The sequence below is a fragment of the Lepidochelys kempii genome, chromosome 6, assembly GCF_965140285.1.
Source record: "Lepidochelys kempii isolate rLepKem1 chromosome 6, rLepKem1.hap1, whole genome shotgun sequence".
Classification (NCBI taxonomy): Eukaryota; Metazoa; Chordata; order Testudines; family Cheloniidae; genus Lepidochelys; species Lepidochelys kempii.
Genome location: NC_136385.1, coordinates 42,917,793 through 42,942,711, shown reverse-complemented (window position 1 = coordinate 42,942,711; position 24,919 = coordinate 42,917,793). Strand labels below are relative to the sequence as shown.

Genomic DNA, 24,919 nt, shown 5'->3' with positions numbered 1-24,919 from the left:
ATGCCTAAACCACCTGACTCCAGGCAGTGAGTTCCTGTTTGTGAATCGCTAAGCAGACAGGCACCTCCCTGCAGTCTGGACTTAGACATCTATGTCCAAGAGAAGGGTGGGGCTTAGTAAACACCCGTTATTGGCATCTCCCACTAGCCAGCATAGATGGTTTCCCAACTAACATGCCTGGCTTTTGTGGATTGCATTGTCAGGCACCTCTCTCCCCGCATTCATTGTACGGGTAGCCTAGGAGCCTAACTTGGCTTGTGGACTGAGCATTGTTCCTGTGATTTTCTAGCTGCCTAAAAGACAGATGCTGTGACTCTCAGCATTGGAACACCTATGTCTTTTCATGGATCCCACCTTGTGAGCCTGGATGCTATAGCTTTTTATAAACTGAAAGTACTAATTACCCCGATGAAGAAGGCTGGAAGATTTTGAGTGTTGTTCTATTGTAATGAACTACAACCAAAGGGGGAGTAGCATATGCTTTGACATTCCACTTTCCCCAGGGGTGCTCGATCCCCATCCGCCCAGGTCCCACCCCTACTCCACCACTTCCCCAAGGCCCCACCGCACCCCACTACTTCCCACCCAGGCTCCACCTCCACCACTCCCCACCCTCATTTCTCTCCCTTTCCCCCAACACTCCCTGCACACCTGTAAACAGCTAATCCACAGCAGGCAGGAGGTGCTGGGAGAGAGGGGGAGGCACTGATCGGAGGGGCTGCCGGTGGGCAGGAGCGGGAAGAGCTGATCAGTGGGACTGCCGGTGGGTGCTGAGAACCCGCTGTTTTTTTCCAATGGGTGCTCCGGGGCTGGAGCACCGAAGGAGTCAGTGCTTATGCAGAGTAGTACTGTGAAAATACCAAATTTGATGTTGGTCTATTTGATGCATTGCAGAAGGAGAAACTGAGGCAATAGTAGGTCCCAAAAACAGACCAGTAAGTCCTGCATAAGTAACCTTTTTGCCAGTTTCAGTGAAGAGACTAAGGATTGGATGGGCATGTGGAACTAACTTCTTCTTACAATTTATGCTGCGTCTAGAATACTTTTTGGTGACTTAAAAAAAATCAGTCTTCAAACCTACCAAATCTTGTACCTTTTGCAAACTATACATTCACTCATCAGAGTTTAAAGAAACAAATACAAGTAACTCCTCACTTAAAGTTATCCCGGTTAACACTGTTTTGTTGTTACATTGCTGATCAATTAGGAAACATGCTCGTTTAAAGTTGTGCAATGCTCCCTTATAATGTGTTTGGCAGCCACCTGCTTTGTCCACTGCTTGCAAGAAGAGCAGCCCGTTGCAGCTAGCTGGTGGGAGCTTGGAACCAGAGTGGACCGGCAGCCCCCTATCAGCTCCCTGTTCCCCTAAGTTCCCTGTGCAGCAGCTGCCCAGCAGGCTACCAATTGCCCCGCTGTTCAGCTGTCCCTCCCCCCACTGCCAGGTGCTGCTCCTGCCCTCTGCCTTGGAGCTGCTCCTGGGGGCCTCCTGCTTGCTGTGCAGGGGAGAGGGGAAGAAGGGGGCGTAATGTCAGGGTGTCCCCCTACTCCTGCCCCCCCCCTTACCCCTTTTCCATATAAAGCAGGGTGGGGACAGGACAGGGCTCAGGACAGAGAGCGCTTGCTAGATGCAGCTGCTGTTTCAACTTCCTGATTTTTTTTAAAGGCAATGTACTTAGAATAGGGTCAGCATACTTAAAGGGGCAATGCACATCTCTCTCTCTCACACACACACAGGGCGTGTGTCTCTGTCTGCCATGGTGTCTCCCCTCCCTCTATTGGTGCTGCCTTGTAGAGTGTTAACAAACATGTTAACCCTTGAGGGCTCAGCCGAATGCTAGTTCATCACTTAGCAGGAAGGGAAATATCCCACCCTCTTCCACCCTCTAACTTCACCACCTCAACCAAGCTTCACCATCATCATTGCTGTGTACAGTATTAAATTGTTTAAAACTTATATATATATTGTGTGTATATATAGATAGATAGATAGATATAAAAATAAAATATAGTTTTTTTTGTCTGGTGAAAAAAATTTTCCTGGGAAAAAATACCCTCCCCCCCCCGTTTACATTAATTCTTAAGGGGAAATTGGATTCGCTTAACATCATTTTGCTTAAAGTCGCATTTTTCAGGAACATAACTACAATGTTAAGTGAGGAGTTACTGTACTGTAAATTGCCAGATATTTACCGAGCAAAAAACTGTAATATGTGCTGGATAACCCTGAATATGTTTGCTAATGTTCAACTCTAACCAGGAGGCCTCACTATGAGTATCAAATCTTGCTTACTTTTTGTTTAATTTTTTCCAACTATCCTTTTGTCAAAAATTAATATGCACCTATAAAACCTAAAAGGAATAAACAATTGTTCAAAGAGCCACTACTGCATAATTTAATCAATTATCTGTTTATCAAACTCATTTTTTCCAAGAAATGTATCATATAATGAGATGACTCAATGCATGTAAAAGCCACTGTAAAAGAGCCGAGTTCATCCCTGGTGTAAACCCATTGACTTCAATAGGCTTACATCAGGGATGAATTTGGCTCAAATAAAATCACTTTGAATGAAGAAAAGGACCAAGTACAGGGCAGATGTCTACTTTTTTTGGAGACTGGGTGACATACCTCTATCTGTCCCACCTCCTACTGTTCTGATCCTACTAATAAGTGAAATACAAATAAGACTTTTAACGATCAGTGAAGAGCAGTTAACATGGAAAGACACGAAGGACAAGGAGACTACAACATGAGTAAAAAGGTCTAGAGTTTGCAGAAAAGAAGCTATCAGTGAGCATAAGAGGAGTGGAAGCCATCAGCGTACAAGAGGAGAACAAAACTGAATAAAAGTAAAAAAAAGAAAGAAAATGAAAACAAAAAAAGGACAATAACAGAATAAAATAGAGAGAAGAGACAAAGAAGAGAGAAGATGGTCAGTAAGTGGCAATCTTCCTAAGTCCCAGCGTTAGCCTGCTCGGGAAATTGGGAGAGTGCTCTGTGTTCATAGCAATTGTGGATGAGAAGTTGTTGACCAGCTAGCTATTGCGTACGACATGTGATCCAAATATGTCTTAGTGCAGATCTGCAAGATGACTTTGATCATGTACCACACTGAAGACAGAGAGGCCTATATCTGAAACATTTAAGTATTTTCCATACTTAGTAAAGCATTTAAGATACATTTCTCTGCTCTTCTGATGTTAACTAACCCAGTGCAGGACACAGATCTGGTGCGGGGAGGGGGAGTGAGCACAAAATTTAAAAAATTAGAAAAGTCTTTTAAACAATTTTTAAACTAAAAATTGAAGAAAGTGCTCAATGTATGTATCCAAATTGGCTGCTGGAGTTCTCCTGTTGGCTGACGTCACATGACCTTGTGAGTTTAAAAGAAAATTTAACTGAAGATAATTGAGGCTACAGCTCATATTAAAAGTATAACCAGTCCATATTAAAAAGTATAACTGCATGCTAGCATAAGTTGTCTGTCATGCCTAGCGGCATCTATATTTGAACTCTTTTTCATATGAAGTTCTATAACTGTGTTAAGACCTTTGTACATTATAAATGTAACTGCCAGTGAACGGGTTATCTTGTTAAAATTTGTAGTTGCAAGAACATGATTAAGTCCCATCCACATTAAAAGGGTAAATGACTTTTTAACTGGTCGGGGCGGGAGGGGAATAGTGTTGTTACTGGGTCCTCCCCAACTCAGCTATATTTGTACGTAAAATAGTGTTATAATTAGTTTAACTCTGTTCCCTTCAACTGTCTTATACACACTAGCAATACAATGTCTTTATTAATCACCTGGAAAGAGGATGGAGTAGAGAGGTGGCAGCATTTTCAGAAGACACAGTTACTGAGGTTAATCAAGACCAGAGAAGAGTGAGAATTTCAGGATGACCTTCCCGAACTAGGCAAATAGGCAATGTGATAGCAGATGAATTCACTAGTGACAAATGCAAACTAACTCAAAATGTAATAATTGAGCTATTAAAGTTGAGTTCTATTAACTATATCAGCTCAAGAAAAAGATTAGGACTTAGTATGTAGCACTAGTCAAGAAGCCAAACAAATTACTAGGATGTATAAAGTGGGATGGAAAATAATACAGAAAATATAATGAAAATATATAAATCACTGGCAGATCCTCACCTGGAATTCCGTGTTTAGTTCTGCTTACCTCATCACAAAAAGAATATAGCAGAAATAGATGGGGTTCAGTAAACTATTAGGGGCATAAAATAACTGTCTTATGGAGTGATTGAAATGACTGGTATTATTTACCTTAAGGAGAAGCTGAATAATGATGATACAAGTATATAGGGTAGATAAATAACAATTGAAATTTTTTTTAAAAAATGTAAATACTGGGTTTTTTTTTTAAATGCCTATTTAAAATTCAATTTGAAATTATGACAACATATGCTAAGGCCTAAACTTCTTATAATCTATTAAAATAATAGAAATTAAATACAAAACGTTAAACAGTACATGTTTGCTGACAAGTTTTAAAAAAATTCAGACTACTGAATTGGTGGCGGTCACTGGCTAAGCACCTGAAACCAGAGTCTGTTGAAGTGCTAGACCATCTTTTGACAGAAGTAACCTCTTCTGCAGTTAGAGAATATTTTCTTCATTTTAGTTTATTCAACACTAAGAAACCAATTGGGAGCTGAAAAACCAAGAAAGCTTGATTTCTTCTTCCAATCTTGAAAAAAAATAGGGGAGAGTGGATAAGATCTACTAGTTCTAAAATCTTGAAGGACATAGTGACCAGAGACAATCAGTTCATGTTTTGAAAAACTTTTTTCTTGTGTATCCATAACATTTAAATTAAACAATTAAATTGCTGGTTTTCCATCCAAATACAGCTTTTCACAAATCACAAGTAAAAAATTAATCCTCTAGTAAATAAGAATTACATCCATTCACCATTTTCTAACATGGCAAAAAATGTAAAAATTAAGACACTGAATGTGAGTTAAGCTATATAATTACCTAAATAAATGCGTGTATATTTGTGTATTTTCCTGTTTAGCAAAAAACAAAACAAACAAAAATTCCACCACCAAATTTAATATGAAGTCTATATTTAGTTGCAAATCAATATGTTAATGGTTAACAACAAATAAAAATCATCCTTTCTTTAGGAAAACAACTAAAAAATTACAAATGCAAAACAAAATTAAAACTGATTATTTAAATCAAGGTTTCCTGCTTGCCGACTTAAATCATGATTATTAATTATTTAAATTGTTTTGATTTAACTCCATTCACCTTATATGTATACAAAATATTAATGGCTTTGAAAACGTAGATCAGGAGCTTCTGTTCACTCAATCTCATAATAAAAGGGGAGGATAAAAAGAGGGAAGACTGAAAACTCATGTAGCACAAAAATAAAGATGTTGAGAACAAAATTAATGAAGGAACAAAAGGACATGAAGAGAAGAAATTCTTTAAATGGCTATACACCAATGCTAGGAGCCCAGATAACAAACAAGAGGAATGGGTACTGCTCATTTATTAGCATAAATTTGATCTATAATTGAAATACAATGGGATGATCTGCATGACTGGAATGTTAAAAATCAATGGTTATACCCTATACAGGAAGAACTGAGTTGGCAAAAGGGGAGGAGGAGTCGTATTATGTCAAAAATGGCATTGCATGTTTCCAAGTTACTGGTAATGAAGAAAGAAATGATCTGAATGCCTATGGATCAATGTCCTAACAAAGAAAGCACAAAATGGTACACTAGTTTATGTCTACAAACCACCAAATCACACTAGGGAACAGAATGCCTTGCTCCTTATGCATCTACCTCTAATGTGAAGCAGAAAAAAACCTGTGTGATTATGGGGGACTTGTATTTGAGTGGCATAAGGCCTCATGGTGCTAGTAATAAAATATCCTTGGAACCTCTAAATATTATAGATAATAGATGCCTAAATCAAAAAATGCTGCATCCAACATGGGAGAATTCTATATTAGACCTTGTCTTGACAGATAAAGAGGAACTGATCACAGAACTAAAAATTAATTTAGTTTAGGTACAAGTGATTGTGACTTAATCACATTTATAATGTGCCAACAGAATAAAGTCCAGACCAGAAATACATATACTTGGTACTTTAAAAGGGAAAATTTCAAAAGCTGAAAACAATTATGAGCCAAATCAGCTGAAAGGAAAATTTAATCAGAAAAATGTGACTGATAATTGTGAATTGTTTAAGAACACTTTATTAGAAGCCCAAAAAGCCACAATCACGAAATCGAGGAAGAAGGCCACACTGGTTAAAAAATCAACCTGGTTTAGAGGGGAAGTGAAGGGAGCTATAAGAAAAGGGAAGCTGATATTAATGAACATAAATCAGAAGTTAGGAAATATAGAAAATTGGTATGGGAAGCTAAGGAACAATGAGAAATCTATGACCAACAGAGTTAAGAACATTAAGGAGTTTTTAAAAGTATATTAGGAACAAAAAGAATCCTGACAATGGTATTGGTCCATTAGCAGATGGAAATGGTAAAATTATCAGTAATGAGGCAGAAGGGTTCAATAAATATTTCTGTTCTGTATTTGGGAAAAAAAGAGATGATGTAGTCATGTCATATGATAACTGGTATCTCGGGAGGATGTTAAACAGCAGCTAGTAAAGTTAGACATTTTAAAATCAGCAAATCCTTACAACTTGTACCCAAGAGTTTTAAATGAGCCAGCTGAAGAGCTTACTGGACCATTAATGTAGACTTTAATTAAGTCTTGGAACACTGGGGAAGTTCCAGAAGACTGGAAGAAAGCTAATGTTGGGCCAATATTTTAAGAGGGAAAACAGGATGACCTGGGGAATTATAGTCCTGTCAGTCTGCCATCGATTCATTATCTCCAAGATAATGGACCAACAAATATAGAACTCAATTAATAAAGAATTAGAGTAATATAGTATATATGGATTTATGGAAAATAAATCCTGTCAAATTAACTTGATGTCTTTTTTAATGAGATTACATGTTTGGTTGATAAAGGTAATAGTGTTGATGTAATATACTTTGACTTCTGTAAGGCATTTGAGTTGGCACCACACGACATTTTGATCAAAAAAACTAGAACAATATATAATTAATATGGCACACATTAAATGGATTAAAAGCTGGCTAACCGATAGGTCTCAAAACTTAATTCTAAATAAGGAATCATCATCAGATGGGTATTTTTCTAATGGGGTTCTCACAGGGATTTGTTCTTAGCCCTACACTATTTTACATTTTTGTCAAGAACCTGGAAGAAAACATAAAATCATCTGCAAACTTTGACACAAAAATTGGGGGACTAGTAAATAAGGAAGAGGACCAGTCATTGATTCAGAGTGATCTGGATCTCTTAACAAACTGAGCACAAGAAAACAATATGCATTTTAATCTGACTAAATGTAAATGTAAACATCTAGGAACAAAGAATGTAGGCCATACTTACACAGTGGGGGACTCTATCCTGGGAAGCAGTGACTCTGAAAAAAGATTTGGGAGTCATGGTCAATAATCAGGTGAACTTGAGCTCCTAGGGCAATGCTGTGGCCAAAAGGGCTAATGCAATCCTTTCATGCATAAGCAAGGGAAACTAGAGTAGGAGTAGAGGGGTTATTTTACCTCTGTAGTTGGCACTTGTGTGAGTGCTGCTGGAATACTGTGTCCCCAGTTCTGTCATCCACAATTCAAGACGTTATTGATAAACTGGAGAGGGTTCAAAGAAGAGCTATAAGAATGATTAAAGGATTAGAAAACATGGCTTATACTAGTATACTTAAGGAGCTTAGCGTCACAAAGAGAAGGTTAAGGAGTGATTTTATTACAGTCTATGAGTACCTACATGAGACACAAATATTTGATAATGAACTCTTCAATCTAGCAGAGAAAGGTGTAATACAGTCCAATGGCCGGAAGTTGAAGTTAGACAAATTGAGACCGGAAATAAGGCGTAAATTTTTAGCAGTGAGGGTAATTAGCCATTGGAACAATTTACAAAAGGTCGAGGTGGATTCTCCATTGTGAGCAGTTTTTAAATCAAGACTTGATTTTTCCTAAAAGATACACTCTAGGAATTTTTTCAGGGAAGTTCTATGGCATGTTTTATACAGGAAATCAGATTAGATGATCACAATAGTTCCTTCTGGCCTGGAATCTATTAATAACACAAGAACAAAGGCAAATTCAATGAAAAGTTTCAAAGTCAAAACGGATAAAAGGAAACACTTTTTTACACAATGCACAATCAGTCTGTGGAACTCATTGTCACAGTGTATCTTTGGGTCCATGATCTGAGGAGTCAAAAGGGTTTAGACATATATATGACTAACAAGAACCTCCACAGTAAATATTTAAAAAAAAATCATTAATTTCAGGAGGGATATAAAGCCTCATATAGCAGGGCTTAAACCAACCTCTAACTATTGGGGAGCAGAAGGAAACTTTTAGGAGGTATTTTATCCCATAACTCCCTGCTGTGGACTTCTTACTCTTGTTCTGAAATATCTAGTGCTAGAAATTGTCAAAGACAGGATATTAGACTTGATGGACGACTGATCTGATTCAATATGGCAATTGCTATGTTCTCAAAAATCAGTGTCGGAATACATATGTATGTAACCATGGCAAACAATGTGCTAACACATGATTAAACTTGTAATGTGGATGAAACTTTAATACAAAAAGAGCAAGCATAGACAGAATGTAGTTTAAGTGCAAAAAGAAATCTACTAATCCTTGGGTAGGAGACTATAGGGCCCAAATGCACAGTCACTTTTTCAACAAGTGAGACATTACTTCTGTACTATAAACCACAAATGTTCTTCCAATTACAGAGAAATACCATAGGTTTTATAATTGTTATGCCACAGGTTTCTTAGTATCACATTAGTTATATGTCTTGTTATTTAAAAAAATACTTTCAAAATGTTGTAAGTATCACTTATACACAAAGCCTTTAATAGAAATTCTTCCATCTTTTGAATGCAATTTCTTAAAATAAAATGTCTGGCTACATTTTAATTTTAGCAGCATACTCCTGAGTATAGGCCCATCCCTGCAGTCCTTATTCAGGCTCAAAGGAGTTCCCTCAGAAGAAGTCAGTGTCAAAATACATTTATTTTTAATACATGTCCCATGCTATTAATCTGGTCAGTCTAGAGTACTCTGGAGACAATGGAAACTGTTCTGTTACTCCTATAAAATTACAATATATTTTATATATATGTTTTTTAGTTAAAATTGTTATAACCCCACCAAAGTAAAGTATTTATAATATACATAAGGAAGGATGGCCCGGTGGTTAGAGTGTTAGCCTACAACCTGGGACACCCAGGATCAATTCCCTGCTGTGCCACAGACGTCCTGTGTGATCTTAGGCAAGTTGTTTAGTTCCTCTGCGCCTCAGTTCACCTTCTGTAGGGATAATAGTACTTCCCTACCTCACAAAAATGTCATGAGGATAAAGATGTTAAAAGTTCTCAGATACTGCAGTAGCAAGGGCCAGAGAAATATTTGGGATATACAGGCCAAAAATAGCTAAAATTGTGATTTTGGTGAGTCTTGTTTGAAGATAGGTTTAACAAGCCTTAATGACCTCTCACACTTGCTGGGAATTTATCTTTTAGAATGTTGAGCTAGGAAGATGTACAAATTTTTTGGTGTAATTAATGGAAGACTGAAAAATTGATTATTACTCTTGAAAAATAAATCATCACTGGCCTAAATATCAGGAAAAATAAAGACCATAATCCATGACTGTTTAGCCAATTATTCTTTTAATAATTTGAGATGAATCTTCCCATACAAAACAACAAGTTTATAGCAGATGTTGTAAACAGAATTTTATAATCAGATACTCACTTGTTACAGTCCTCTGTGATGACAAGCACACTATAAATGGACTTGCATCACATTACATACTTAAAACATAAATACCATTTTTGCTCCTTTCCACTTACTTTGCTATACCAATTTGATCTTGCAAAGTGCTCAGCACTCCAACCTTGATCCAGCAAAGCACTTAAGCATATGCCTAATTTTAAGCAAATGAGTGATCTTACTGACTTTAATAAAGTCAATGGGCCCACTTACATGCTTAAAGTTAAGCCTGTATGAAAGTGTTAATGGGATCATAGGCTTAGTTATCAGTGATATAGGCAACATTAAAAGCCTTCACAAGCACAGACACACCAGAATTAGGAGAGACTCCATGAGATACAATAAAAGCAAATCACCCCACAGAAAACTTTGTCAGAACAACATGGCCCAAAAGCCTCCTCACAAAGGCACTGAGGCTCCCATTTAGGAACAATACACTTAGGGACATGCTTCACTTTAAACATGTAAATAGTCCCAATGTAAACATGTAAATAGTCCCAATAGTCTCTTAGAAAAATCTGCCTTGATTTAGTTGGTCTTATCAGTCTACATTGAAAATGAATAGAAGACTCATGAGTACACACAAGCTCCTGCTACAGTAGTTCAGAAGACAGTCATTGTGTCTTTATAAACAATATTTTTCTTACATGGGTCCTATCTACATTGGCTAAGAAAAACATGTTAGCACCTTTCTCATGAACCATGTTTAAATATGGCTCTTGTTAGACAGAGCAACATGGTTTCCATGACCAACTACAAAAGGGGCCTTAGTGTTGACCTCTCGTGTCTAGATCAGTGGTTTTCAACCATTTTTCATTTGAGGCCCCCTAAAAAATTTCAAATGGAGGTGTGGGACCACTTTGGAAATCTTAGACATAGTCAGCAGACCCCAGGTTGAAAACCACTGGATGAAACTGTGAATTATACTGCTTTTGTTTCTTTCAAACAAGGTTATTTTCAGTTAGAAAACAATTTGTTTTCATAAGGTCATTTTGTGTGGTCAATATTTTCAGTTACAGCTACTTGAAAATAAATTCTTCTAAAAAATTGGGTATGTTTTTCAAATTTTAGCTACCTCTATTGCCTTAAGAATAGTTCTTGAAAATGTAACATTTTAAGAACATGCTGGGATATCGTATTAATGTTAAAAATCCAGTTCTTATGCTGAAGAAGTAGTTTATGCTGTTTATAATTTTGATAACTAGTGTAATTAAACACAGCAGCGTCTCTTGCTGAGATTTACAATATGAATTATTGCCCTTTCTCTTCAATGGACAACAAGTCAAACTAAACCAAAACATTTACTTAAAAGTAAAATGAAGCATTGTGAAATACCTGCTTGATTCTCAAGCAACTACCCCTTTATCGTGCTTTGTATCTGTCCACTCCATAGCACGCCTAGGAAGGGGAATGGGATAGTCCACTACTCACAATTTTCTTGCCCTCAATTGTAACATAAAATGTAATACATTATTCATTCCAAGCAAGGGTTTACAAATCAGCAGAGAAAAGAAATTGATTTAAAAGTGCTATATAAGTAAAATTATATTTATCCCTAGTTTCAAATGACAGCACAAGCATTGTAAATGTGTTTGTGGTTATCTATCCCAAAGACCTACACTTGGACTTCTGATGAATATGACTAACTACCATTCTCTATTTATTACTCATTTCCTCCTCATCTTTTTCTTTTAAGTAATCTTTTTAACAAATATAGTTGGATACTTGGATGTGTCTAGAATCAAAACAACTTGAATGTGTCTGCTCAAAAACAATTGCTCATTCACCTTCATATGACTCTGTTCCAAACAAAGGCCTTGTCTACACTGACAAGTTTCTGCGAAGTAAAGCAGCTTTCTGCGGTGTAACTCCTGAGGTGTACACACTGCCAGGGCACTTAGTGCACAGAAACTGCGCAGTTGCACCACTGTAAAAAAAAAAACACCCCAACAAGAAGCATAGAGCTTTCTGCGCCAGGGGTACAGCGCCGCGGTGCCAGTGTAGACACCCTGGTCGATTACAGCGCTGCGATTGGCCTCCAGGAGGTATCCCACAATGCCTGTTCTTGCCTCTCTGGTCATCGGTTTGAACACTACTGCCCTCCCTCAGGTGACCAACCGTGAGTCCCTTAAATTCCTTGGGAATTTTTAAAGACCCCTTCCTGTTTGCTCGGTGACACATGCAGTGGTCTAAGCGCATCTTTCCAGGTGGCCATGCCTGCTCCACACATCAAGCGATCCCGTGCTTGGAGCAATGCTGAGCTGCTGGTCCTCATCAGCATTTGAGGAGAGGAAGCTGTCCAGTCCCAGCTGCGCTCCAGCCATAGGAGTTATGATGCCTACGGACAGATTTCACGATGCATGACAGAAAGGGGCCATGACCGGGACACACTGCAGTGCAGGGTCAAAGTGAAGGAGCTGCGGAATGCCTACCACAAGGCACGGGGCAAACCGCCACTCCAGTGCTGTGCCCACAAGCTGCTGATTCTACAAAGAGCTGGACGCGATACTTGGTGGCGACCCCACCTTCATTGCGAAGGCCCTGGTGGATACTTCGGTGGTTCGCATGCCAGTCGAGAGTGGACCAAGCCAGGAAGAGGAAATCGAGGATGTGCAGGGGGAGAGGGACCCAGAGGCAGAGGATGACTCGGAGGTCAGAGATGAATGCAGCCTGGAGCTCTTCTCTACCCTGGAGGAGGCTAGCCAGTCACAGCTGTCGGATCTTGGTGAAGTGCAAACAGGAGAGGAGGCCCCTGGTAAGTGGCTCTGATTTTGGGAATTGCTGAAGGAAGTTGTTGGGGGGCAGGAAGGTTGCAGAAAGCAGGCTTGTGTCTGTATGATGCGTGTACCACCACATGCCTAGTCTGAGCAGCCGAACAGGGTGTTGATCGACTCCCTCACTTCATGGGAATCTGCCTCAGAGATCTCCAGGAAACTCTCATGGAGATACTGGGCAATCCGCTGCTGCAGGTTGTCAGAGCTACTTTATTTCTTGGCCCATTAAGGGTAACTTTCTCATGACACTCTGCTGTCACCAGCGGGGGGGGGGGGGGGGAGCTTATGGAGAGACCATAGCTGCACACAAGCAGCCGCATGAGGGCCAAGGAGGAAGCCACAGTCTTGGAGAAGACCCTCCCTTGATTCCCTGCGCACACTCAGCACCCTATATATCTTCCATAATGAACACAGCCTGTGGAAAATGTGGGGACAGTAATGGTTATAAGGCCCCCAGCTACAGTGCTGGCTCTCCCCAAGAGCCCTGTGCCCAGTGTACAGTATGGTCCTGGAACACTGATTTCCCCTGCCCCTGCAGTTACTCACCATTTTGGGGGTCTTGTGGCTCACGTGTGCTTGCCTGGGGTCAGACAGTTAGTGACAGGTATGTGAATACTGGCTGTGTTTTAAATCACTGAATCAGTGGTCGGTGTGTTGCAAACAATACTGCTTCTGTAAATGTTGTATTTTGGCTTCACAGATGTGATCTTGGGAGCCCAGTCTCCCTCTTTATCTGAATGGCTGCACAGAATTAGAAAGGGGCCACGAAGAACTAAAGAGGACATTCTGCGTGATGTCATGATGCACTCCGCAGCCAAAAAACAAGAATTGAAGGAGTGGTGGGACAGCCAGGAAAGGGACTGAAAGGAGAACGCGGCACACCAGAACGAAGCCATGGAGCAGCTCTTAAAAGTTACAGAGCGCCAACCGGACACGCTCCGGGCGCTACTAACGCTACAAACCGAGCAGCTCCGTGCCTGCCCTCTCCTGCAGCTGAAGTGAGCTGTAGCTCACGAAAGCTCATGCTCAAATAAATTGGTTAGTCTCTAAGGTGCCACAAGTACTCCTTTTCTTGTCACAAAACTCTTTCCCATGCGTCCCCCAGACACCACCACTCTTATCAACCTCCTGGCTCCAGTCTGTACCTGCTGCATTCCGCTTCTGCCCCATTGCAGTCCAGCCCTGCAGACTCCTAGTAGCCACTGCACTCAACACCCATCCCTCTGCAGTTTAGCCCTGCTGAAGTACAGTAGCTGCTGCACTGTACTTCAGAGGACAAGGTTGCATATGATACTGGACATACACAAATCTTTAACCATCCTGGGACCCCACCTCCATTTGGGACCCTCCCTTCCCATCCCCCACAGTGCTGATGTGTTTTTTTGTTTGTCTCTCTCCTTCGGTGGTTGTTTTTTAATAAAATAATTGTTTTGGTTTGAAAGCAATTTTTATTTCATTAATTGAAAGCAAACAGAGCCCTGCAAAGCAACATGCAATTTTCTTAAACCTTCACAGTGCATCGTCTGAACCAATCACAGTTACCTCCTAGCATTACAAGCACTGGACTCCCAAGCATGGCAACAAATATTTGTGGATTTCGGCTTCAAATTGCTGCCTCAAGGCATCCCTGATCCTTATGGCCCTGCACTGCACCCCTCTAATAGCTCTGCCTGTTCAAATTCAGCCTCCAGGCGCTAAGCCTCAGCGGTCCAGCCCTGAGTGAAGCTTTCACCTTTCCCATAACAAATATTATGGAGCATACAGCAAGCGGCTATAAGCATAGGACTATTGTCATCAGCCAGGTCCAGCCTCCCAAATAGGCAGCACCAGCGGGCCTTTAAACGGCCAAAAGCACACTCAACAGTCATTCTGCACTTACTCAGCCTGTTGTTGAACCGCTCCTTGCTGCTGTCAAGGTGCTCCATGTATGGCTTCATAAGCCACAGCATTAAGGGGTAGGCAGGGTCTCCCAGGAGCACAGTGGGCATTTTGACTTCCCCTATGGTGATCTTCCGATTTGGGAAGAAAGTCCCTGCTTGCAGCTTCCTGAACAGGCCAGTGTTCCGAAAGATGCATGCATTGGAGCAGCCTGCATTAATGTCCGTGAAATGCCCATGGTGATCCACAAGCGCCTGGAAAACCATAGAGAAATACCCCTACCGATTAATATACTCGTGGCTAGGTGGTCTAGTGCCAGAATTGGAATATGTGTACCATCTATCGCCTCTCCGCAGATAGGGAAGCCCATTTGTGCAAAGCCATCCACAGTGTCACGCACATTGCCCAGAGTCATGGTCTTTCAGAGCAGGATGCAATTAATGGCCCTGCACACTTCCGTCAACACGAGTCCAACGGTCAACTTTCCCACTCTGAACTGGTTAGCAACCGATTGTTTGCAGTCTGGAATAGGCTGGTGCCACACGCTTCTCCAACAACAGCGCAGCTCTCATTCTCATGTCCTTGCGCCGCAGGGCTGGGGAAAGCTCATCACACAGTCCCATGAATGTGGCTTTCCTCAGCCGAAAGTTCTGCAGCAACTGCTCGTCTTTGCAGATGTGCATGACGATGTGATCACACCACTCAGTGCTTGTTTCCTGAGCCCAAAAGTGGTGTTCCACTGTGGTCAGTTTCCCTTCAGCGCTCTCTGAGTGATGCTGTAACTGCCAGCAATGTAGACAGACCCAAAAAAAGGTCATCACTACCATTTTGCTCTCTCATCATCACACCACCAAATGCGATAGTATGTGGCATGTTGACATCAGTAGGGCCAAAGCACACAGAGCCCAACAAAGCAAAGTGCTGAGAACCCTCATTCTGAATGACTTCAGTGGATGTTGAGAGAGCTTAGTATTTCATGTGAGGTACTCTGCACATTTCAGGAAAGGGCCCACAACCCTAAATGCTTGCAGAGTCTGGGCTCCAAAATTTAAAGAGTTCCAAATCATTGTCTAGTCTCTAGTTTTAACTTGTCATCTCTGGAGAGCAGAGTGAATAGGGCCAGCAATGTGAAAAAAACCAGAATTATCAATAAGAAAAGAAAAGCAGTAGTACTTTCTTAGTGCTGGAGGAGACAATGGTTTTAAAATATATACTGTCCTGTAACGTTCTCATTGGTTTTGCTATTTCCCTTGTATTTTTTCCTCATGAATCATACCATCTGAAATTAATATAATGTCTTTTACTTAAAGCCAAGCAGTGAAATGTTGGGTATTGTTAACACAACTGGAGAGTATGGGTACCTTAGGATGAGGAGTATGGTTACTTGGACTTAGTCTGATTTCTGCTCTCTTTGAAAAGTAGCAATCTCTTGATAAGATATTCCCTTTGATTTAAAGGTGAACTACAAAGCAACTATTTTTAAACGGTTTAAGATCCCAAATTATTAACAGATTATAAGTCACAACTTGAAGATCCTACATAGCTCCTACAAGAACTGGTATTACAAATATTTAAATATGTGGAATATAATTTGGAAGGAAAGTGAAGGAGGCACTGATTTCAAATATTATGTTTTAAAAATCTAAGCATATTTGAAATTTTAAGACTGAGCCTCATTCTCCATTCTTTTGCACCAGTTTTACATCAGTGACTCCACTGAAATTAATGGAATTGTAAAACTGAGAACAGGGTATGAATCAGTCTCTGCATTTATTCTGTTCGGCAGGTTTGCCAATCCCAGACATTCACAAATCACAAGTCTCCCCGACCCCCACCAAAAAAACCTCACGAGACTTGCTAAGTAAATATGTTTTAAATAAAAGTCACATTGTTTATTTCCTGCCTTTTGATTGTTTTTTAAACCACCTTTAGGGGAAAGCTACCAAACCGCAACTTGTGTGTAATTATCTCATAGTCAACATTCAGACTTAAATACACACACAAAAGTGCAGCCTCCTTGTTCACTGATCACAGGGAACTCATCCTCTCCTGTCCTCGGGATACAATGAGCAGTCCTCCTATTCTTCTCTCTCACCCTCCCCAACTATACAGAAAAGAGAGCTGCTGCATTCCCTCTCTTTGCATGCTCTCCCAGTCACTTATCCTAGTCTACATTCACTTGACTGCCATAGTTCCTTCTCTTTTTCCTGACATTATTCTGTGCATTCCATTTTTTTCTGCCAGGCCAGATTCCCCTGAAACACCTCTCAATCTGCCTTCTGCTTCTCCAACATTCCTCTGACCCCTACCCAGTTCCCTAAAACATTCCCTCTCACTCCTGCTGCCCAACGTCCAACTTCTATTACCTACACATTTTCCCATCACATGGTGACCAAAGGGAACTGACTTCCCCAAGGGTAGCCTAGCTTCAACCCCATTAAAACAATGTGCGAGTTTATGCTGGAGCTAGAGGTATAACTTCTAGTTTGAGTAAACACACATGCACTAATTTTAAGCAAGGCACCATACTAAAAACAGAAGTGTAGCTGCAGCGGTGTGAGTAGCAGGAGGGGCTAGCCCCCTAAGAACGTATCTTATGTTTGTCACACGGGGTCATACTGAGGGCAGTAGCCTATCCCATGACTTGCGGTGCTGTGGCTACACTGCTATTTTTAGCATATTAGCTTCATCAGAGCTAGCACAGGTATGTCTACTCAAGCTGGAAATTACACCTTCCAGCTCCAGTGCAAACAGAGGCAGTGCTAGCCCACTGCGGGGCCCTAAGCAGGAATATTTTGGGGGCCCACCACACATAGCAAAAGCGAATAGTGGGCCCCCTGGAGCTGCTTGGGGCCTTAAGAAACTGCTTCGTCTGCTAATGCCAAGTGCCGGCTCTGAGTGTAGAAATACCCAATGAGAGATAACATCCATTTTTGCTGGGGGCAGTCACGCTTTTCATTTACAAAAGTTAAAGCAACATGGTGACTATTTTGGTTGAAGGCTAAATTTCACAAGACTGAAGGCAAAAATCAGAAATTTAAAAATCATCATTGAAGGGGCTTAATCCCTATCACCTGCTGAGCTAGTGAATGCACCTAATTCGCCATGCTTTGCACCTGGTGAGGTGAGTAGCTCATTGACTCTTAGCCAGAGGGGGTGGAGCTAAGCCATAATAAGTAGACTGAAGGAGCCAGGGCCCTCTCTGGCTGAGGGTTAGGTTACACAGAGACAATAGAGGTGGTGGCAGCAGCAGAAGCAGAGTTCCATTTGAACTTGTGTCTGGATTTGTTTGATACCCTGGAGCAGAGACAGGTAGCCACCAGGAAGTGCTGGGGCCAAAGATAGTGGTAACGTCCCAACTGATGCAGGGCGGGTTTTCTGAGGGTGAATGAGCCCTGCCACAACCACCAAACAAACATTGAGGATCATGATAAAGCCAAGTGATTTGGCAATACTTAGGGTTAGTGCAAATGCTGGCACTGCCCCTTCTTCCCAACAGGTGCAGAGGAAGGAGGCCTTAGATGCAGATGGCTCTGACAGCAGCAGAACCAGTGTGGTTCTGCTGAGTGGGATTTTAGGATGCTAGAAACCCAGCTTCATGTGCTTACACTTGACAAGAGGGACAAAATTTGTTCCTTTTAAAATTCTGGAGTATCAAAACTTTTTGTAATTGTGTTGTAATTTATTTGTAATGCCAATATTGTTTTAAAAGAAATTCATAAGCAAAAAGCAGTATTTCCAACCCCAAGTGTGCAAAAACCAAGAGCGAGAACCTGCCCAAAATCATTAAATTAGCTTAAACATCATTAGGGCTTTTTAGACAATAAATCACTATTAAATTATCTTGTTTATAAAATCATCTTGGTGATTCAATGTGCATGTGACAACTACACATGGGAAAAATATGGACACACAAATACTAGCCCCGGCTCTCCTTTGTGGTGCATTTTGATTTTAAGACTGGTCCAAAGTCAAGGCTTCCTTCAGAAAGCACATGAGATAAAATACACTCAGTAAAATTTAGAACATCTTTAATTTCTGAAGTGTATAGCAGAAGCCACAAGGAGATACAAAACTCAGGTATTTCATGTATTTTCCACATTTTTGAATTTGTATTACTGAGTCAGGTCACAGGCTAAAGTACATACACTACTTAAAGACTCAAAATAAAAACATGCTGTATTGTTAGCAGCTGGTTCAAATACATTAAAAACCAGTGAAATATGGGAACTAGAATTCTCACAGTAAGAAGTTTTCACTTTAGCCCTAATCTTGCCATGAGCTTTGTATGGGGGTCCCCCAACCTAGATGTCACTTCAAGAGAGGGGAATCTTAAATAGCAGGATTCATCAGAGAATCTCAAAATGTTTACCAGAAATGAAGGGAGAAAGGGAGACTGTCTACTTAAGCATCACACTTCTGATTAAATCTCCTTTTACCTGCTGTTAGAAGTAACATTTGATATTATTAAAAGCAAGCTTTTGTTTTGTGCATTTACTACCTTGTCATATAGTTTCTTGTTTATGGGTTTTTCTAGAGAAACGAGAGGAGAAAAACGTCCTGTAACCGTGAAAGCACTGAGATTGGCCAGGTAGCTTAAGAGCACCTGTAATACTTCAGATTTTAACGTATTCAGTTTCAAGTCGTTGTTGGCCCTTCACATAATGAAGTCTTAGGACCAACCCTGTACTGGCACCACGTGGTCGGACCATCTCTAAAGTCAATGTGGTTTCACGCAGACACGGATCAGCTGGCTCAGAGCCTTGGTCAAGGCCACCCGTCAGCCGCTCAGGATTAGAATCCTGAGCTCCACGAGCCCTGGGCTGGAGCCACCTTCCCGGTGCCCCCCCCTCCCCGTCTCACGAGTCCCGGGGTTCCTCTGAGCCAGCAGAAGCGGCAGAGCAGCGCCCGGCGTTCAGGGGATGAGCCGCCAGCTCCGGACACTGCGCCGTGCCACGCACCCCTGAACCTCCTGGTCGGAGGAGGCAGTGGCCCAGAGGTGTCAGGGAAAGACCCCCCCGTAATCTCCTCCTGAGGGAAGCCACCCTACAGTCTCACACCCGCGGTGGGGACCCCCCTCGATTCCTGGATACGGGGTAAGACGCAGCCTTCCCCCTTCGTCCCTCCCTCACCTACCTGCCTGACCCGCAGCTTCAGGATCTCCCCCTCCCCCATACCAGAGCTACGGGGCCTGCCAACAACGCTCCTTGCTATTGGCTGGCGAGCGTCCCAAGCCGCCTCCCCATAGGTCGAAGCAGAGGGGGAGGTAAGGGACGCCGGGAAAAATGAGCCCTCTTTCCTCCTATCAACCGGGAGGAAGCTAAGATGGCGGCCTTGGCGACCGGCGGGGCGACGCCGAGTGACGGGGCTACTAGCTTCCAGCGGAAAGTTCCTGCCAGCAGCCGCCTGGCCGCTATCGCGGGGACCCGGCCCTCGGTGCGCCACGGGCAGCTGCTGCTCTCCAGCGGGCTCCCCTCCCTGGATTGTGTGCTAGGTTGGTTCAGAGCCGGGACCCGGCCTCGCAGCGCAGGATACTGGCTGACTGTCCCCCTCCTGCTGGCTGCCCCCTTCCTCCTATTCCTTGCCCGCTCCTCTTCCCTTCCTTACACCCGCAGCCGCCTCAGTGCCGCCTCCCGATTTGTGGGAGACTCTTTCTGCCAGTCCGACCCTCCCCAAAGCGTCGCTGACTTGGGGAAGGGGCGTGGGAGACTCCTCACCTGACGCTCATCCTCGAGGTTCCTTATTCTTGCGGGGTGTAGGGGAGATGCGCGTAAAGGTCCTTGCAACCTGCTTTGTGGGGTTAGACGAGTGCACCGAGCCACGTGGGCTTCGTACCCGTTTATACTTTTTTTTTTCTGGAGGGGAAGGATTTGATGTGCCTGGTTTTTCCCAGTGAGACACTTGCTATCTCAGTCTTCATTTATTTCAAATCTTTACACATTCAGACTGTCACAGAAGGGGGTGGTTTACTGGACTAAGCCTCAAATTATGAAATTGTGCCAAATACATCCCTAGTGTAGTTACCTTCTGTGGTGTCAGACCTTGGAAGCATTTTGGACATGAACTTGGAACTGTGGGTTTGAAGCCCAGGGTCTCAGCTCAGATCCTATCTAAATTACTCTATTTTCAGCCATTGATGTCTAGCCACTGGTATAGCTGCAGTTCTATAACATTGTAGAAAAGCACTAAGTATTATTAATGTATTTTTGTAAATTACTTAAACTGCTATACTGTGTGGTTTGCACCAGCACAATTTACACAGATTTCAAATGGGCAAGTTCCATCATTGCAAATAGTGGCATTGCCTGTCTATGCTAGGCTAGGGGTTTGCACTGGTGCAGCTATCCTAATGACTGATTGTCAATAGCTGTTTAGGTAGATCCTCAGTATAAACAAGTTTTTAAATTCCAGGTGTCACAGGCATGACTCATCCCTTTCATCCCTGGAGGCAGATATCTGTAGGGCTAGCATTTTACAATGTTTGAGCATTTGCAGGTGAGGTAATAAATGGTAGAATGGTGTCTGATCTTTGAAAATGATTCTTCTGCCTTGGTGTCCTAAATCTCTCTTGTGCATCCTCCCCCTTTCCTATGCTGTACATCATGTAGAGAGGGAGGAGAGAACACTTCTGCTATCTTACCAGGAATGGTGATCCATTTTAGGGAGAGAGAAACATCCTTCTTAAGGGAGAGACATGTAGCTGCATTTTATTCCTACTGTAAATAAAGCACTTTGAGAAGAAAACTACAGTATAAATGTAAGAGAACTAAACTGACCATCCTGATTTTTGTGCATGTTCTATTTTATAAAGTGTGGGGTTTGACCCGTCTGTGTTTGCTGTACCATGCTGTGCATTTCAATCTTCTGAGCCACCATCTTCTTGCTTACATAATGATTAGAGCTGCATTTGATAAGGTGAATTAGGGAAACTTCTTCCTACATACTCTGTGCCCCATTTAAGCTATCTCTTCCCTGTCTTTAAGCATTCAGTAACTTCCCAGCCTCTAGAAAAAATATTTATTTTGAGAGAGAAAATGAGAACTTAGTGAAATGTTAATATTAGGTGAACCACATGAAAGCCCTTCATCACCAGAAGTAGCAACTTTTGAAACAACCTTTTTTGAAGGAATCCAAACCATGGGTGACTGGCAGGTTTGCAAAATTCAGATTCATTTAACTGAACCTTCAGTAACCTCCTGGCCTCAAGGAAGTCTTTCTCCTTGCTTCCTTTATATAGCTTGCAGCTGTATATATGTGATCACTTGCTAAATTGATTACAGCATGCATGAAGACCTCTGTATAGATTTTCTCCCTGTTGCCTACTAACAATGTAGTATATTGTATTTCATTGTTATCAGGACTTATAGTTTTCAGAGTAACAGCCGTGTTAGTCTGTATTCGCAAAAAGAAAAGGAGTACTTGTGGCACCTTAGAGACTAACCAATTTATTTGAGCATGAGCTTTCGTGAGCTACAGCTCACTTCATCGGATGCATGCCGTGGAAACTGCAGCAGACTTTATATATACACAGAGAATATGAAAAAATACCTCCTCCCACCCCACTGTCCAGCTGGTACATTGTGCACATTGTGTAAAGAGTTGTTAGCAGGATAGTGAGTTTGTGTGTGTGGTTTTTGGGAGGGGGGTGAGGGGGTGAGAGAACCTGGATTTGTGCAGGAAATGGCCCAACTTGATTATCATGCACATTGTGTAAAGAGTTGTCACTTTGGATGGGCTATCACCAGCAGGAGAGTGCATTTGTGTGCGGGGGTGGAGGGTGAGAAAACCTGGATTTGTGCTGGAAATGGCCCACCTGATGATCACTTTAGATAAGCTATTACCAGCTGGACAGTGGGGTGGGAGGAGGTATTTTTTCATATTCTCTGTGTATATATAAAGTCTGCTGCAGTTTCCACGGCATGCATCCGATGAAGTGAGCTGTAGCTCACGAAAGCTAATGCTCAAATAAATTGGTTAGTCTCTAAGGTGCCACAAGTACTCCTTTTCTTTCAGGACTTATAGTGTGTTTTTGTTTGTTTGTTTGTTGTTGTTTTGAAAAAACTCCTTTATTTTGCAGAAGATATTTACAATAACACCGTGCACAAACTTCCTTCGTTCACAATTGGGCTTCAAAGAAGTGTTTTTGTGTAAGCTCCCTACCCCAAGGAACAAGTGTGTGAATGTTAAAGCAAGAGGCATATGTTAAAAAGAGCATTTGTAATAGGTACAGATCTAGGATAGAATAGGGACCATTAGGGTTGTGGTGAGGCTTGTCAGTGACTAGCTACATTGTCCCCCAAACTTTGCCAACATACCTGTTAAAAGTACACTAAATACAGTTGTATATCACTACTTTAAACAACTGTTCAATACTCTTTTCACTTTAGACAATGGGGAGCTGTGTCCTTTTTCTTCTACGCTAAAATGATCTTTTATTTTTAAAGCAGCTACTCCTGTCCTGCACTTCATTCATGAACTTGATTTTTGAACCAAATCTGTTCCATGCAAATCCTATCCTCTGTTGTGAGAAATGCTGACTCAAGAAGTTGTTTGTGGGGTGGCTTTTTATTTATGGGTGGTTGTTGTTTTGTCTTTATGTTGAAGAAATTCCATAGTATTTCACATAACATTGTTTTTTATTGTATCCCTCGCTTTGCATATCAGTCTTTCATTTGGGTTTCTAAGACTGAGAGTTATTCATTATACTTCTTAGTATGATCATTTCCATTCATATAGTATGGAAGTTCCAACACAGAGACGCAGCATTATCCCCAGACATCGCAAATAGGAGTTAGTGAAATCATGCTGGTAAAAATACACTTGTAATTACAGTTACAGCCTGTATCCCAGCATTAGCACAGCAGTAAAAAGAAACTGTTAAGAAACCATTAAGCAAAGATAGAACTTGAAGAGAACTATATAGTAATTTAAATTGCCCTCTGTATACTTGTTGAACTGGTTCTACTGCAATTTTTTTTTCTTTAACTTTCTCTTCTCCAGAAAGAGAGGGGCAGCTAAATGCAGTAAGTTTCTGATCCAGCAATGCACCGAAGCCTGTGCCTAACTTTAAGGACACAAGTAGTCCAGTTAAAGTCAGTGGGACTACTCGTATCCTGAGTTAGGCACAGGCTTGAGTTAGGGAGCTGTGGCCCATAGAAATATATTGTTACATTTTATAAACTGTCATTGTCTTGTAGAGTATATGTCATATACTGAAAGCTTTTCTGTCTCAATTGATTCAACCAAGATAGTATTTGTAAAACACTGAAGATGCAAAATATTATACAAATGCTAAGTATTAGTTTTACTGATGGTTTTTCCTAATTTTATCAACTTACTGTTCCCTTTACATCAGACAGATTCATACTTCTAGTAGACTTCCATTTCTGTCAGTATTTTTTAAATACATAATAAAGCTGTCTATGCTCTAAGCAGGAATATATCATATGATAATTCTTCTGTCTATTCCACTCTTCAATGGAAAACATTGTTCTCCAAAATCATATCAGTATTTTCTCCTTCCAAATGCATCCTATAAGAGGGACATGATTTATATTATGGTTTCAATCTTTTCTATGCAGTTCCAACAATTCTCTTTTTCCTATTCAAGGCTCAGATCTGTATGGTGGTGCAGAAAATGAACTGCTTGTTCTCTCCTGCTCTCAGCTAGAACCATGATAACCAGTACCATACATAAAGGACTGAGTTGCCAAACTGAGGAACAAACAAGTTACAAATGCATAGCAGGTTTCAGAGTAACAGCCGTGTTAGTCTGTATTCACAAAAAGAAAAGGAGTACTTGTGGCACCTTAGAGACTAACCAATTTATTTGAGCATGAGCTTTCGTGAGCTACAGCTCACTTCATCGGATGAAGTGAGCTGTAGCTCACGAAAGCTCATGCTCAAATAAAATGCATAGCAGTAATAGGGCCCTTCAAAAAGATTTTGAAGCATTTTAAAATAACCTTTCATTCTGTCAGCTTTCTATTTTCTCTCCAATCTATTTCACACCAATTCACTTGTTTCTCCACGTATAGAGAGAGAGAGAGAGGGGTGTGTGAAAATTCCATGGTAACCACGTACTAGTTTCATATACCATCTAATACAATAAAGTTATTTAAAGTATTTATTACATCTGATACAGTAAAATGATCCTCTGATCCTAGGAAATGCCAAGCTGGGTTGTGTTTTATGCCCTAAATACTCAGGCAGGTACTGTAAGTCTGGCCTGTAAAAAGTGGTAGTGTGCAAAAAAAATCCTTGAGACGTAACTTATTTTTTTTAAAATAATCTGATTTTGCTGACAATTTGTCAATCCAGCACCCTCTCAGTACAAGTTACTGTTTTTAAAATGTG

General features: G+C 41.3%; 2 protein-coding genes across 14 annotated transcripts in view; one reads left to right on the top strand and one right to left on the bottom strand.

The window, feature by feature from the left end:
• The window catches only part of IMMP1L (inner mitochondrial membrane peptidase subunit 1), a 73,757-nt gene extending 53,403 nt beyond the window's left edge, over positions 1-20,354 (bottom strand). For 5 of the 9 annotated variants that reach the window (XR_012159367.1, XR_012159366.1, XR_012159370.1 and 2 more), the window contains exons 1-3: positions 19,700-19,741; positions 7,656-7,761; positions 7,483-7,516 (exon numbers count right to left, since the gene is read on the bottom strand). The gene's annotated coding sequence lies outside the window, so the exon portion shown is untranslated. Of the gene's footprint in view, positions 1-7,482; positions 7,517-7,655; positions 7,762-19,699; positions 19,748-20,280 lie in introns of those variants that run through there. The other 4 variants (XR_012159369.2, XR_012159371.2, XR_012159368.1 and 1 more) reach the window with 4 other exon arrangements.
• ELP4 (elongator acetyltransferase complex subunit 4) overlaps positions 19,827-24,919 on the top strand; it is a 268,889-nt gene continuing 263,796 nt past the window's right edge. For all 5 annotated transcript variants that reach the window (XM_073347771.2, XM_073347772.1, XM_073347769.2 and 2 more), the window contains exon 1: positions 19,827-20,057. In XM_073347771.2, the coding sequence (XP_073203872.1) occupies positions 19,889-20,057 (169 nt within the window). In that variant the 5' untranslated portion in view covers positions 19,827-19,888. The remainder of the gene's footprint in view (positions 20,058-24,919) is intronic.